This window comes from Macaca fascicularis, chromosome 14 (assembly GCF_037993035.2).
Source record: "Macaca fascicularis isolate 582-1 chromosome 14, T2T-MFA8v1.1".
NCBI classification, from domain to species: domain Eukaryota; kingdom Metazoa; phylum Chordata; class Mammalia; order Primates; family Cercopithecidae; genus Macaca; species Macaca fascicularis.
In genome coordinates this window covers 5,730,903-5,746,748 of record NC_088388.1, presented here as the reverse complement: position 1 = coordinate 5,746,748, position 15,846 = coordinate 5,730,903, and the positions used below count along the sequence as shown (strand labels likewise).

The following is a 15,846-nucleotide window of genomic DNA, read 5'->3' as shown; positions in this document are numbered from 1 at the left end:
ACTTTGGCCTCCCAAAATGCTGGGATTACAGCCGTGAGTCACAGCGCCTGACCTGCTCTGTCTCCATTAAACACTCACTTCCTACTCCTCCCTCCTCCAGCCCCTGGCACCCACCATCCTACCACTTTCTGTTGCTAGGAATTTGACTACCCTAGGGACCTCATATAAGCGGAAACATACAAATGCTTGTCTTTTTGTGTCTGGCTTCTCTCACTGAGCACACTGTCTTCAAGGTTCATCCGTGTTGTGACATGTGTCAGAATTTGCTTCCTTTTCATGGCTGAATGATATTCCATTTGTGGAATGATGACCACATTTTGTTGATCCTTCCATCCATGGACGGACCCTCGCGTTGTTTCCACCGTTTGGCCATTGTGAACAGTGCTGCTGTGAACATGGGTGTACAAATGTCTCTTCAAGACCTTGCTGTTGGCTGAGTGTGGTGGTTCATGCCTGTAATCCCAGCATTTTGGGAGGCTGAGGCGGTGGATCACCTGAGGTCAGGAGTTCAAGACCAGTCTGGCCAACATGGTGAAAACCCGTCTCTACTAAAAACACAAAAAATAGCTGGGCATGGTGATGCGTGCCTGCAATCCCAGCTACTTAGGAGGCTGAGGCACGAGAATCACTTGAACCCAGGAGGCGGAGGTTTCGGTGGGTAGAGATCACACCACTGCACTCCAGCCTGGGCAACAAGAGCGAAATTCCATCTCAAAAAAAAAAAAAAAAAAAAGATCCTGCTATCAGTTCCTTTGGATATAGCCCCAGAAGTGGACCTGCTGGATCACATGACAATTTGAGGAAACTTGTCCAGTCTTTAAAACGAGTTAACTTTCACCAGTTTGATATTGATAATATTTTATGTATGTATGCATGTATGCATGTATGTATTTATTTTTGAGACACAGTCTCACTCTGTCGCCCAGGCTGGAGTACAGTGGTGCAATCTCTGCTCACTGCAGCCTCTACCTCTGGGGTTGAAGTGATTCTCCTGCCTCAGCCTCCCCAGTAGCTGGGATTTCAGGTGCGTGCCACCATAACTGGCTAATTTTTGTATTTTTAGTAGAGACAGGGTCTCACCATGTTGGCCAGGCTGGTCTCCAACTCCTGACTTCAAGTGATCTGCCCGCCTCAGCCTCCCAAAGTGTTGGGATTACAGGCATGAGCCACCACGCCCGGCCAATATTGGTAATATTTTATAGGCATGTCACCAAACAGTTCCCCAGACGGCAGTGGCTGTAGGTAATACAAATAGTGAACACTGACTGAGCCCTTGCTGTGGGTGGCTTGCTAACTGCTGGCTTCCTCACAGCAACGCAGCAGGGTTGGTGCTAGTGTGACTCCCATTTGACAGATGAGACAGGGGCTGGTAATTTGCTCGATTACACCCAGCTCACGGGGGTGGGTCTGGGATTCACACTCAGCTCTCTAGCTGCAGAACCCATATATACACCCCACCCCACCACCCAGCTGAACTGCCTGACTGCAGCAGGTGTCTCCAGAACCTGTTCTTTATTTCAAGCATAGTAAGAAACGGAGATGTGTTTATGTCAAAGAATATGGAATGGGCCAGTGATTCCTGTCTTAAACATCCTGTATCCTGCACATAGAACAGCGACCACAGGAGACGCTGCTGGACTGGCGGCGAGAGAACCCAGAGAGGGGGCGGGTAAGGGGAAAGGATGCGAGGCCCCATGATTCCAGAGACATCACTTTCAGATGGAGCTAGCACAAGCTACCGCATTTAGAAAGTTATTACTTCCAGATGTGGCTGCATTACAGATACAAGCACACCACAGCCCCAGGTCCCTCCCACCACCCCCAGCTTCGCTGCAACCAATGTAGAGCCCTGGAGGCCTGACTCTCTGGGTTCTCACGCCTCCAAATTCAGGCTGCCGGGGATGGGCGGGGCTGGCAGGCCTGGCGCCCCCTGCTGCACGTGGAGGACACGACGGGGGAGCTGGGCCAGCACCCACCAGGGCGCTGGGCACCTGAGGGTTCTTATCTCCAGATCTCAGTGACGCCCCGTGGGACTCCTGGGGAAAATACTTAGCACGTTTGGATGACAGGTTTATATCTGTCACTTGGAGCCCTAACTCTTTTTTGGGGGGATGGCCCCGTCTCTGTGAATGAACTAAACCATGGGCCTGGCGTCATCTGAGAGCCCCTCATCCCCACGCCCAGGCCCTTCCCTTTGCTGGTTCCTTCACCACTCTGGCTCCAGGACCCTGTCCCTTCTCACCTGGGTAGCTCCCAGCAGGCCCTGCTGCCTGCCTCAGCCATCCCTATCGATCCCGGCAGCCCAAGCCCTCTGGGACTGCCCACTACTTCCAAGACTGAGTTCAGCAGAGCCTGGGCCTCTGCTCTATTCCTGCTGTTGTCAGTTCCCAGAACGTGCTGTGCCCACTCCCCAGCTGTCCCTCCTCCTGTCCCGCCCAGCCCTCCTGGGTCCTTGCTGCGCTGTGCCACCCCCCCCAGCCCCCCACTGCACGGTGATCCCTGCCCGTGGTCGACTGCATGAGGCGGAAGGGCCAGGATCAGGGACCCGAGGCCACCTGCTCTGAACCCCAGTCTTACAAAAGTCCTGCTGGAGACAGGTCCATTTTGATTACTCAGATGGAATTTGCTGTTCTCGTCCATCTCCTGGAATCTAGGTTGCGCCTCTCTTGAAGTCAGTTCCAAGTCCCAGCTGCGTCCCCCCCCGGCTCCCTTGGGCCCTGGGGTGGAGCGCTGCCGAGAACACTATCTGTCCAGCCCTGGGAGGGCCATGCTTGTTGTTCTCCGAGTTCCTGTTTTCTCTGGCTCGGGGGGCCGGTGCTTACAGACACGCTGCTCCAGTTAAACTGTCTACAGCAGGCACGCATGGCTCCAAACCAGAACACAGAAACTTGGTCTCCTTGGAAAGCAGGAGTTTATTTTTACCCTTTTGTAAGTATTAACTGGGTAATCACGACAAACACGGAGCGATCTCAATGCTGTTGATCCGGAGGACAGTCTGCGGGGTCACCACGACTGAAAGGAAAGATGTCACAGGCTTGACCACAGACTCTGACTGTTGTCATCAGTCACTGCAGGGGCTCTGCACACAGCCCTCCCCAGCCAGTGTGGCCCTGGCAACGTCCCCTGCTGCACAGGGCCACGTTTATCGCCAGGTGTGCACTGACTGCCTCGCTAGCTTGTTCGTTCACTCTGTCGGCAGGTGCAGAGGCTGGACACCTCACCTCTCCTCCCACACTGTCTATGCTGTGACCTGTGGAGTGCGTGGAAGGATGGCCCCACCTGAGTGACCCTGAGGCTACCTGGAAGTGTCAGAAGGTACACGAGAGGCTCCCCCACCCAGCTGACTCTAAGGTGACAGCCAATACCAGCATTCTGGGTATATTTAACTATGCCCACTGTTGGTGGTTTAGGCCGGCAACTGCAGTAGTAACAAGAGCTGTGAGGGACAGACTTCCGCAGCCGCTCATCTGTGTGGCCCATGCCCTGTGGGCGCCATCCCTCAGGATGCCCACTGTGGGGGCTGTCCTCAGTGCAGGCTGCTCATCTGTGTGGCCCATGCCCTGTGGGCGCCATCCCTCAGGATGCCCACTGTGGGGGCTGTCCTCAGTGCAGGCTGCTCATCTGTGTGGCCCATGCCCTGTGGGCGCCATCCCTCAGGATGCCCACTGTGGGGGCTGTCCTCAGTGCAGGCTGCTCATCTGTGTGGCCCATGCCCTGTGGGCGCCATCCCTCAGGATGCCCATTGTGGGGGTTGTCCTCAGTGCAGGCTGCTGGGACAGCCCTAGGTCTGCTCTTGGATTCGCTGCTGCCTTGGGGGCAGGGATAGGCGTCATGGGTTCACGCGTGGAGGGTGGAGGAGCAGGGAAGTGAGGCTGGGTCCTTTGGGTGCTCCCTTTAGGATGAGGGTGACAAGTGGGCAGTGGCAGCTGGATTGAGACCTGCCTGGGCTTCCTCTCCTGAGACCCAGGTGCCCTACACCCTCCGTCTGCATGAGCCTGGGCAACCAGCAACGTGCAGCAGGGCCCAGCGATACTTTCTCTAACTTACTTCTTTTCTTCTTGAAGTTTTTCCTTTTCCTAAATCTCATAATGATTCTTGGCCATGATTCTGTCTTTTCAATGACTGTGGCTTCTACTCGAACAAGATCCTTTCTAGAAGGAAGAAAAATCAATAATAATGCATCTTTTGGATTATTTTTCAAATGCCTTAGGTGAGAATTTCTAAAATGAAGTTATACTTTCTCTTTTGTTGATTATAAAAATAATATGCCCTCAATGGAAACATTTCGAAAACCATGAAAAAGGACCACAAAGAACAGTTCCGGGTAATCTGAACAAATCTTAAGAGGACCACACTATCATGAAATAGCCAGAGACCAATCATTTGGCCTGGATGTTCTCATGGGCCTTAAATGTCCACTATTATTAACTATAAATGCTGTGTTTGGTGTCAACAGAGAAGATGAACGCAACCCCCCACGTGACCTAATTGCACTGTGACCACTGTCAGCACGTCCAGCCCTGGAGCCCCAGACAAAGCCCAGCACCTCACAGCCATTACCCGAGGAGTGGCTTGCCAAGCAGCGTGAAGTTATCTGCCCCAACCAGCAGGACCTGAAAAAATTCAACAGCTGTGTTTAATCAGTGGCTCATTACAATGAGTAAGAGAACAGTCGCTAATAACAGGTAGTGACGTGAACGCCACACAAAATGAGAAAGACTGAAAACGTTGTGATATGAATTTCATCTGCTGTCTGATGATCTCTTTAATATCCCACAACCGGCTTGTGAGCCGACAAGTGGCAGCACTGCACAGCCATGGGACTGCCTGAGGGACACGCTCCAACCCTCAGAGGCGGGAGACGTACAATTTCATGATTACATACCATGGATATGCATCCAGATAGCTGCTGTAACCCTCATATTAACGGTGACTTCAGAAACCCTTTCTTTTTTTTTTTTTTTTTTTTGAGACGGAGTCTCGCTGTGTCTCCCAGGCTGGAGTGCAGTGGCGTGATCTCAGCTCACTGCAAGCTCCGCCTCCCGGGTTCATGCCATTCTCCCGCCTCAGCCTCCCGAGTAGCTGAGACTACAGGCGCCCGCCACCACGCCCGGCTAGTTTTTTGTATTTTTAGTAGAGACGGGGTTTCACCGTGTTAGCCAGGATAGTCTCGATCTCCTGACCTCGTGATCCACCCGCCTCGGCCTCCCAAAGTGCTGGGATTACAGGCTTGAGCCACCGCGCCCGGCCCAGAAACCCTTTCTATCGAAGCATAACACAGAGAGAAAAAGCACACATCATACCATCGTGTCTCTTGGCACAGTTCACAGTTCTGCTAATCTTGCGATGATTTAGGCTCAACTGTATTCTTTTAACGACTGCAAAATTCTCAAGAGTCAGGCAACCATTCTCAATGCAGGGAAATCACGACACCAAGTGTGGCTGCAGATGAAGACATTTTTGCCTTCCAAATGCAACAGTGGGCTTTGTTTTTTGTTTTGAGACAGAGTCTCGCTCTGCTGCCCAGGCTGGAGGGCACCGGCGTGATCTTGGCTCACTGCAACCTCCGCCTCCCAGGTTCAAGCGATTCTCCTGCCTCAGCCCGCTGAGTAGCTGGGACTACAGGTGCCTGCCACCAAGCCTGGCTAATTTTTTTGGTATTTTTATTAGAGACAGGGTTTCACCATGTTGGCCAAGGTGGTCTCAAACTGACCTCAGGTGATCCACCCACCTCGGCTCCCCAAAGTGCTGGATTTACAGGTGTGAGCCACCACGCCCGGCCTACAGTGTTTTTATTAGATGTTGGAGATCATCTTAAACTTTACTGATAAGAAAAAATCCAATCATACTAAACTTAAATGTCTAGAGACTAAGTATATTATATAGCAAACTCGGCGGACATGCATATTAGATAGAGACAAATAATAAAATAAGTATTTTTAGAGTTTGTTTCAGCATGGCATGCTCACTCCCACTGGGTTTCCTGTTACAAAAAGCAATCTGCTTAGGAGGGGCTTTCCAGAATTTTTTGTTAATGTGAAATGTTTCAAATATGCAAAGGTCAGGCCGGGCGCAGTGGCTCACACCTGTAATCCCAGCGCTTTGGGAGGCCGAGGCAGGTGGATCACAAGGTCAGGAGATCGAGACCATCCTGGCTAACACAGTGAAACCTGTCTCTACTAAAAAAAAATACAAAAAAAAATTAGCCTGGCATGGTGGCGGGCGCCTGTAGTCCCAGCTACTCGGCAGGCTGAGGCAGGAGAACGGTGTGAACCCAGGAGGCAGAGCTTGCAGTGAGCCGAGACTGCATCACTGCACTCCAGCCTGGGAGACAGTGCGAGACTCTGTCTCAAAATAAATAAATAAATAAATAAAAAGCAAAGGTCTGCCTCCAGAGGAGTTTAAATTCATAAAGAAAATCATGTATCTTATATTAATAATTAAGCATCCCAGAAAAATTACCTGTTGCAGAGGTAATTATAATTTTATAAAAAGAGTGGGCAGGCTGGGCATGGTGGCTCATGCCTGTAATCTCAGCATTTTGGGAGGCCGAGGCAGGCGGATCACCCAAGCTCAGGAGTTCAAGACCAGCCTGACCAACATGGAGAAACCCCATCTCTACTAAAAATACAAAATTAGCCGGGCGTGGTGGCGCATGCCTGTCATCCCAGCTACTAGGGAGGCTGAGGCAGGAGAATTGCTTGAACTCGGGAGGCAGAGGTTGCGGTGAGCTGAGACCACGCCATTGCACTCCAGCCTGGACAACAAGAGAGAAACTTTCTCAAAAAGAAGAAAAGAAAAAAAAAAAAAAAAAAAAAAGAAAAGAGTAGGCAAAAACCAAATAGACGGTCCCAGAAAACAGAATTATAGCTGAAGGCTGGAAATGTCTAGCTAAATAAACAGACCAGCCAGGCATGATGGCTCATGCCTATAATCCCAGCACTTTGGGAGGCTGAGGCGGGTGGATCACTTGAGGTCAGGAGTTCGAGACCAGCCTGATCAATATGGTGAAACCACATCTCTACTAAAAATATAAAAATTAGCAAGGTGTGGTGGCGCACGCCTGTAATACTGGGTATTCGGGAGGCCAAGGCAGAATTGCTTGAACCCAGAAGGCAGAGGTTGCAGTGAGCCAAGACTGTGCCACAGCACTCCAGCCTGGGTGACAGAGTGAGATTCAGTCTGAAAAATAATAATAAACAGACAGACCATGCAGTTTTTTGAGACAGGGTCTCACTGTGTTGCCCAGGCTGGAGTGCAGTGGCTAGTCACGGTTCACTGCAGCCTCAACTTCCCAGGCTCAAGTGATCCTCCTACTTCAGCCCCACAAATAGGTGGGACTACATGTGTGTGCCACCGTGCCCAGCTAATTGTTTGGAATTTTAGTAGAGACGAGGTCTCTGAGGTCTCGCTATGTTGCCCAGGCTGGTCTTGAACTCCTGAGTTCAAGCAATCCTGCACCTCGGCCGCCCAATGCGGTGGGTCACCAGTGTGAGCCACCATGCCTGGCCTAGACCATGCACTAAGAATGGTCAGTGAGGTAAATTAGTACCCAGGGAAATGCCTGTCAACCAGTCTTTACTATTTAAAAACAGCAGCAGCTGTCAAAGCTAATGGCAGAGTAGTGTCTTAGCAGAAACTTAACAGTTTTTCCTCATTGACAGGGGCTAGAAAGTGCACTACATCCTTAGCCGGCATTTTTATTATCTCTGCAATCAAGCATTTTTCTCTGGGAATACATTAATAAGACTGGAACACAATAAAGACATGTATCTGTCCTCAGCACTGTTTAATGTGCCATCTCCCTTCCTCCAGGGAGCAGACCTGCCTGGCCAGGTGCCGCCCTCAGAGCAGCAGAGGCCTGCCCTGCCCTTGGACCCCAGCCACACCGTGGGCGCCCCCCACAGTCCCTTCTGGGCCTCAGCTTTGTTGTCCTCTGCCTGAGACGGGGTTGGGGTGGGGGGTTCCTCCTCAGTGTGAGCTGGGGTGTGGGGATTGCACGCTTGGTGGCTGAGCCCCTGAATATCCAGAGAAGCTCGGCGGCCTCACCTTCTCCAGTCGAATTCTCTCTCCACACGCAAGGTCTAGTTCATTTCCAATTAAGATCAGGTCTTCAGAGGTCACCTTCCATTGGCGGCTGGCAAAGTGCACCACGGCGAAGAGCCGGCCATACTGCCCCGTGGCAATCAGCTCATTCACTCTCCTCACGACCTCTGTAGGGGAAGGCAGGGGCGGCCAGTCACCCTCACCTGCTCCCCCACGCACTGCAGTGTGATGTGCAGCTCCTGGCGGCAGGGCCCTAGGGTGGACGTGACAGCCAGCACCCCTCATGAGCACCTCACTGCTGGCGGCCCAGCCCCTGCCCCACCCCCTGCAGGCACAAGTGCAGGCACAGGGCCAATCTGTTGCTTCAGGAGCACGGGCACCGTGGCATATGGGGGCTTTCACAGATGGAAGCTCCCCAAGACTGCGGAGAACGCCCAGACCACCTCCTGTGACTCCCTCGCCTAAGCACTCGGCATGCCTGGCTAGGTTTCTACAACCCTAGGGTGGGCGAAACCCTCCACTTGGTTCATTCTCATGAGAATGAGGAGCCAGCAGACCAGGAGTGTGCAAACCCTGAGAAGCCAAAGGAGAGGCCTTTGCAATGAGGAACCCCCCGCGTATCCCATCCCCATATCCCACCCCCAGGGCAGGACGTGTTCCCTCTGCACGCCTGCGCCCACAGGGGCTCTGTACTCAGTTCCTGTTATTGCTGCTCGGACTCAGGTCACAGTCCCCTCTCTCCTGCACTGTTTACTCTGAACAGGCATTTAACGGGCACCGACCCCCCCGGCCTGAGCGAGGGCGAGACACACAGAAGGGATGACGGAGTGCCTGCCCCGGAAACACTGTCAACACCAGAAGCACCAGCGCCGAGGGCGAAACTCTCAGCGGACTTGTTTTACCTGCGGTATCTGAAACAGTGTTTAACATACAAGAAGATTCCACTTGAGGATCTTGATTTCCAGCATTTTGGCAAGTGAAGATCATGGCAATAGTGGCTAATGATCCCGTCCCTTCTGACACGGGCTCCAGGCTGACATGAGTCCTGACACCCCCGCATGTTTCTCCAACAGCCCGGGGGGCACCGGCTTCCAGCAATCGTGCTGAACCGTGCTAACTGGGGAGAGCTGTCTCTGCGCCCACCAACGGCGGGAGACGAGATGGAGCCGGGGCCCTGCCCTCACTTATGCCACCTGCCTGCCGTGTGGCAGGTGTTCGGGGAGCAGTTAATGAAAAACATCTGAAATTCGGGTGTTAACGGGAGAAAATGGGCATGAGTGCAGGCACTGTGCAGTGTGTGGGAGAACCCCAAAAGATGAAGCCCTTGCTCGCTCTGCGGCCCGGTGACCGCCTCTGAGGGCGACTGCAGCAGGGTCTGGGTGGTGCCCTCTAGCTCTGTCTCCTAGGGAAGTCTTACCTGCGTGGTGTCTGGTCTCCTCAACTGGGTCTGGCAGAACAACTTCCGGCCAAGGTGGTGAACTCAGGGATGTTCTAGGAACATATCTGTAAAACACATGTCGCAGACAAATGTCACATGCACTTGAAAAGGCAGCTCAAATCCTCTAAGAAATGGCCATGCACAAATGTTAGGAAGGGACCCCAGGCAACAAAAAGGCTCCCTCTTTAGGACGGGCCTCGCCCCTCTGGGGTAACCCCGAGGACAGGCTCCCTGTATCTTCTTAGAGCCACAGGGAACAATGGCTCATCATTCAATAATCAAAGCAGAAACTCTCAGCGTTCTGCAAAAGAGCCCCTGCTTGGGTGCTTCTCAGTGCTGGAAGGGTGCTCATCCAAGAAGGCTGGGCTTGTGGTGTCTCGGGGCACATTTATCTTGGAGGCACAGGCTGAAATGCCCAGCCCTCCACTTTCCCCACAACCCGGGACACAGGGCCAGCAGCCCTCCCGCCTCCCTTGGCATCTAGTGGCCCTGGAATGGCAGCTCCAATGACCCTTCACCACATCCTGCTCAAACAAGACCACAATGTTCCCTGCTCCACCTCCACCTCCTCCTCCTCCCAGGTAGGTGCTCGCTCTTCCTTCACGCCCAGGTGAGTGCCAGGCAGCACTGGCTCGGAACCCGACAATTCTGTGTCCTACTGTCTGCAACTGAGCAAATGGGAAAACAATCACCCGCCTGAAAGGGCTGTTAGGATTGGAGGGCTACTGTTCACAGCCGGCCCCAGCACGGCCAGTGAGGGTCGGGTGTTAGGAGTGCTCAGTCCCAGCAGCTATAGCACTGCGGTCCCCAACCACCTCCCCTCCCAACCCTCAGGATGCCAAGCTTGCTGCAGGCAATGCCTTTTTTTTTTTGAGATGTAGTCTCACTCTGTCACCCAGGCTAGAATGCAGTGAGTGGCTTGATCTCAGCTCACTGCAACCTCCGCCTCCAGGGTTCCAGCGATTCTCCTGCCTCAGTCTCCTGAGTAGCTGGGATTATAGGCACATGCTACCACGCCTGGCTAATTTTTGTATTTTTAGTAGAGATGGGGTTTCGCCACATTGGCCAGGCTGGTCTCGAACTCCTGGCCTCAAGTGATCTGCCCACCTCGGCCTCCCAGAGTTCTGGGATTACAGGCATGAGCCATCGTGCCCAGCCCAACATCTTATTTCCTAACTCTCCCCTGCCTGCTCAGCCTCAGGTAGGTGAGGGGGAGAAGAAGGGAGGAAAGAAAGGGGGGACCTAGATTCAAAAGGAGGTGGGGGTCTTTCTTTCTGCAGTCTACAAAGAGGGGGGGTAGGTAGATCCCAAGCCAAATTATTCAGAACTGTTTTTAAGCTTTTATTGCTGCTGCCATTGCAAAGTAAAAGTTCAGTCTTTCTACTCCAGGGTTGCATCAGGAGGAAGAAAACGACTTGCTCCATACGCAAAACGCACTGGCCTCCACATCGAGGACCAGGTCCACCCGTCCTGTTGGCCGGCGCGCAGGACGGGCTCCACACGAATCTGGGAGAGGAATGAGTATTTTCCCAGTGGGGTAGGGCTCGGAGCTCCTAGAAACGTGAACTCCGTGGTCTGTGATTGGTCAATGACCTTGAGAGTCAAGGAGGACATGGAAGGTGCTGCTCTCTACAAAATGTCTTTGACCTGTTTGATATCTGGTCTCCCCACATGGGTCCAGCAGTGCCCAGTGTGAGAAGAACATGCTGGCAAGAAGGTGCTAACCTCTCACACAGGACACAGGGGAGTAAGCACAACCTACTACCCACATGCTCACTTACAACTTCTTCCTACGCTCAGAATGTTTCTCTACTTCCTTTGAGAAGCAAAAAAGGCTCCCGCATCTCCCCACTGCAGAGGATCCCTGGAGTCCCAGCAGCAGTAACAGCAGCCAACATTTTGTGAGTGCTGACTGTATGCCAGGCACTGTTCTAAGCGCTTTAAATGTATACATTTACTTAATCCTCTCCAACACCCACGCAGATCGAAACGAACACTACTTCCATCTTGCAGAAGCTGGTGCCCCAGGCTGTGAGGGGCAGCCGGAACTGCACGCCGAGGGGTCCCTACAGTGACTGCTATCCCTGCACTGCTCCACTGTCTCCCACCAGTGAGGGGGACTTTGTCAAATGTTTCCTGCAGTTTATAATACCTTAAAAATGTTTTCTCAAGTATAAAATGTTAACACTGAATGTGCTTTTTCAAATAATGAGTTTCTCTTAGAGACTCTGATACAACCTTCCTCATCATAACTCATTGAGTTAGGACTTCAAGCTCCTCCATAATAAAAGAAAGCAAACACATATGGAATTTCTCTTTGGTCTCTTGCAGTTACGTCTTTATTTACTTTAAGGATCTGAGAAAAATACCGTCAAAAAAGTTAAAGCTGAAAGTGGTGGTGCATGCCTGTAATGCCAGCTACTCAGGAGGCCGAGGCGGGAGGATCGCTTTAGGCCAGGAGTTCAAAACCAGTCTGGGAAACACAGTGAAATTCTGTCTCTTAAAAACAAAAGAGGAAATGTAAATATTATTGAGAACCAAAAGGTAGGAAGTTTTGACTTCAGAAAGACGGTTCTACAAATGAAAGGAAAAGCGGCATCAAAACCCACATTTTGATATTACCCTGGTGGAAATGAAGTGCTCTGTGAATTGAATCTTCGAGAAGCAGACCAAAGGGAGGCTGAGGGAAGAAGAGAAACACAGATCATTACTATTAATACTGCAAATGCAAATTGCCCTTTACGATGCTAAATGCACGACTGCTGCTCCTGGTATGTGGTATAAAGCACTGCATGACAGCCTGCCCACAGAAACACCTAGGCGAGCAAAAGCACAAGAACATCACTTACAGCTACTGGTTATATGTGTTGAGATCAGTTTGCCACACCATCTACAAGCGCCTCAGACCAGAACCTCCCGCCCACTAACTCATGCCTTGACTAACTGCCCAGTAGGTTCAGACCCTGTTCTGTGTCCAAGTGTGGGAGCAGCCTCCAAGATGGCGCTGCTGAGCCCCACCTCCTGCTATTCTTACCCCATCGCCCACTGGGAGTGGTCTGTGTGTCCAACAGCTTGTGACAGACGTGCTAGCACGTGGGTTCTGGGATTAGGTGATAACCAACTGGGACTTCCATCTTGGATGCCCGCGCTCACCCTCTCTGATCACTGGCCCTAGGGCTGCCCTGCTGTAAGCAGCCCTACCTAGAGGTCCACGTGGTGGGGAACTGGGCCTGTCGCCAACACCCACAGGAATGACCTTGCAGGTGGATTCTTCAGCTGCTGGCGCAGCAGAGTCTTGAGATAACTACAGCCCCTGCAGACTTGCTTGCTGCAAGCTAAGACCCTGAGCCAGAACCAGCCACCTAAGCTACTCCTGTGTTCTTGACTCTCAGAACTGGTGTGAGTTAATAAATGTTTTAAGCTGCTAAGTTGTGGGGTCATTTCTGATGTAACCGTAGATAACGAATACCAGGAATACACCAGGAAACAAAGACATTCAGTCTACTGAGAAGACAGGGGCTCAAAGTAAGTGCTTAGGTGTAAAAAGCAGAGAACAGTTTCTCAATAATCACTTTTAACTCAGCTATAATTTACACACCATAAAAACCACCCTTTTACAGTTCACTCATTAGCACTGGCTCCCCATTTGTGTTTCCTCGGCTGCTTTCTCCTCTCCTCTCCCATTTGGGCTCCTGGGGCTCAACCCTTGGCCTTGACTTCTTTTCCGCCCATGGCCATTCCTCTGGTGACTGCATCCAGTCCAATGGATTTAAATGCCCCCAATGTGCTGGCGACTCCCAAGTTTACACCTCCAGCCAGGGTGTCTCTCCTGGATTTGCATGCCCACCTGTCTATCTGCCTTAGCCACTCATGTCTGACGTGCACCTCACACCTCCAGAGGTTCCTCATTTCTTCCCATGCCTGCTCCTCCCACACTCCTCCCTCTCTCATGAGGGCAACTTCATCCTCCCAGTTGTTCAGGCCCCAAACCTCCATCAGTTTTGACCCTTCTCTCGCACACTACTCAGCCAACCCATTCAGCAAATCCATCTCACTATTAAAGACTCAGTAGGCTTCTGTAACTAATTTGCTTCTAGCTTTGTCTTTGGGTCCACAGGGAACAAACACTCTCCCACAGGATTTCCTTTAGATCGTCCTGGAGACTGTGACTGTGTACTTCCATCCTGTCTCCTTTGCTCACTCTTCAAGGCCTCAGCTGCTCACTGTTTTGGTCATCTTGTCTCTACTCACTTCACTGTGTGTCTTTCTCTCTTAACGCGTAAGTCTATACTTGAACGTAGCTTTGGAAGGGTGGTTTCATGTAGGTAGGTAGAATGGAGTAAGCCCCACTGCTTTTGTAAAAACTTTCCTGCCTACTTAAACCTAAGTTTTATTATGGAAAATGTCAAGCATACAAAAGTAAAGAGAACAGAATAGTGAACTCTCTCTCAATTATCCCTTTCCAGGTTCAACAGTTACCAACTCACGGCCAATGTTGGCATCTACATTGCCTCTGGCCCAACTCTGATTATTATTACTTTCTTAATAGACTTTATTTTTTAGTCAGTTTTAGTTTCACACCAAAATTGAGTGGAAGGTACAGAGAGTTCCCATATGTCCCCTGTCCATGTGCCCATAGCTTCCTATCGACATCCCTCACCAGAGTGGTACAATCCTTACCACTGATGAACCTACATTGACACATCACTGTTATCCAAAGTCCATAGTTTACATTAGGGTTCACCCTTGGTGGTGTACATTCTATGGATTTGGACAAACTTATAATGACATGTATCTACCATTATATCATACAGAATAGTTTCACCGCCCTAAAAATCCTCTGAGCTCCACCTATTCATCCTTTTCTCCCCCAATCCCCTTACGCCCCATCTATCTTTTTACTGTCTCCTTAGATTTGCCTTTTCCAGAATGTCAAAGGCTACAAGATGTAGCCTTTTCACGTTGGCTTCTTTTACTTGGTAACAGGTATGTAAGTTTCCTCCATCTCTCTTCATGACTCATTTCTTTTTATTGCTGAATAATATTCCACTGTATGCATGTGCTACAGTTTATGTAACCATTCATCTCCTGAAGGACATCTGGGTTGCTTCCAAGTTTTGGGAACTATGGAACAATTCTTTTAATATCGTCCAATATAGAGTTAGATCCAGTTTTTCATTTTTGGGATCATGGTGAGACATGAGACCCAGATTTAAAACATACGTAAACACTCGTGCACACAAACACACACTCCAACCATTTTCAGGCAGAGATTTACAGAGTTTTTAACGAATATAACCCTTTTGGAGCCTCGTATCAGCCCAGTGCCTTAAATACGGCGGTTTCTTTTGCTGAATGAGTTCAGATTAGGCGAGGATATCCATCATCATTTTTCAGACCGGCTTGCAGCCTGGGGGCAGTGGTTCAAGCACAGGCTTTGGAGCCGAAATGACTGAGCCTGAAGCACTCTTCCTCCACTTCCCCGCTGTGTGACCCTGGGCACATTACCTAGCTCCTCTGAGCCTCACTCTGCTCCCCCATAACATAGGAGCTATACCAAAGTTCAAAGGCTATTGCCAGTATTCAGGCTACTAACTGAAGGAATCAGAATCTGAATCTGGGTTTCCCCTAAGGGAGGAGACCACGCCTCATATTGTCTTATGCCCAATTTCTGCCTCCAAAGAAAGAAGAAGTAAAAACTAAAAGGCAGAAATGAAATCCACAGGCAGACAGCCCGGCGCTGCACCCCGGGCCTGGTAGTTAAAGATCCACCCCTGACCTAATTGGTTCTATTATCTATAGATTACAGACATTGTACAGAAATGTACTGTGAAAATCCCTATTTTATTTTGTTCCGATCTAATTACCGGTGCATGCAGCCTCCAGTTACGTACCCACTGCTGGCTCAATCGATCACGACCCTCTCACACGCACCCCCTTAGAGTTGTGAGCCCTTAAAAGGGACAGGAATTGCTCACTCGGAGAGCTCGGCTCTTGAGACAGAAGTCTTGCCGATGCCCCCGGCCGAATAAACCCCTTCCTTCTTTAACTCGGTGTCTGAGGACTTTTGTCTGCGGCTCCTCCTGCTACACCCCGACTCCAAAACCCGTGCTATATTCACCACAAATGCGATCAACACACAAGGCACCAGGTCGGACCCAGGCACATACGTGGCGAGACCGCAGGGAGCAGCGCTCGCTCTGCGTCCTCCCTTCCCCCCATATCCCGGGTCTCACCTGCTCCGGGCCCCGAAGGTCTCAGGATGCTGCGGCTGCACGCGGACACCAGCCGCCCTAAGGTGACCGTCAAGGGGGATGCTGCCATGGCGGCCGCCATTTTCCCGCAGCCTCGGCCGGAAACGG

The 15,846-nt window shown here is 51.1% G+C and overlaps 1 protein-coding gene across 2 annotated transcripts; it reads right to left on the bottom strand.

Annotated features, from left to right (window-relative positions):
* Positions 1-2,897: 2,897 nt before the first annotated feature.
* Positions 2,898-15,832, bottom strand: MRPL21 (mitochondrial ribosomal protein L21). 2 transcript variants are annotated; one of them, XM_045372281.3, is made up of 7 exons: positions 15,721-15,832; positions 12,107-12,164; positions 9,464-9,549; positions 8,050-8,213; positions 4,561-4,613; positions 4,048-4,151; positions 2,898-3,012 (listed from the first exon to the last, which is right to left on the bottom strand). In XM_045372281.3, the coding sequence occupies exons 1-7, from the start codon at positions 15,818-15,820 to the stop codon at positions 2,948-2,950; spliced, it is 630 nt and encodes a 209-aa protein (XP_045228216.2). In that variant the 5' UTR covers positions 15,821-15,832; the 3' UTR covers positions 2,898-2,947. The 2 variants fall into 2 exon arrangements, 1 of the variants encoding a protein (XP_045228216.2); XR_012422962.1 differs by lacking the exon at positions 4,561-4,613.
* Between the last annotated feature and the right edge of the window lie 14 nt (positions 15,833-15,846).

Coding starts and splice junctions, on each gene's coding strand:
- MRPL21 (XM_045372281.3), bottom strand. CDS start 15,820: ATGGCGGCCGCCATGGCAGCATCCCCCTTGACGGTCACCTTAGGGCGG. Junction 4,614..8,049: donor AGAGAATTCGACTGGAGAAG/GTGAGGCCGCCG, acceptor GAATTTTTTCAG/GTCCTGCTGGTTGGGGCAGA. Junction 3,013..4,047: donor AAACTTCAAGAAGAAAAGAA/GTAAGTTAGAGA, acceptor CTTTCCTTTCAG/TCGTGGTGACCCCGCAGACT.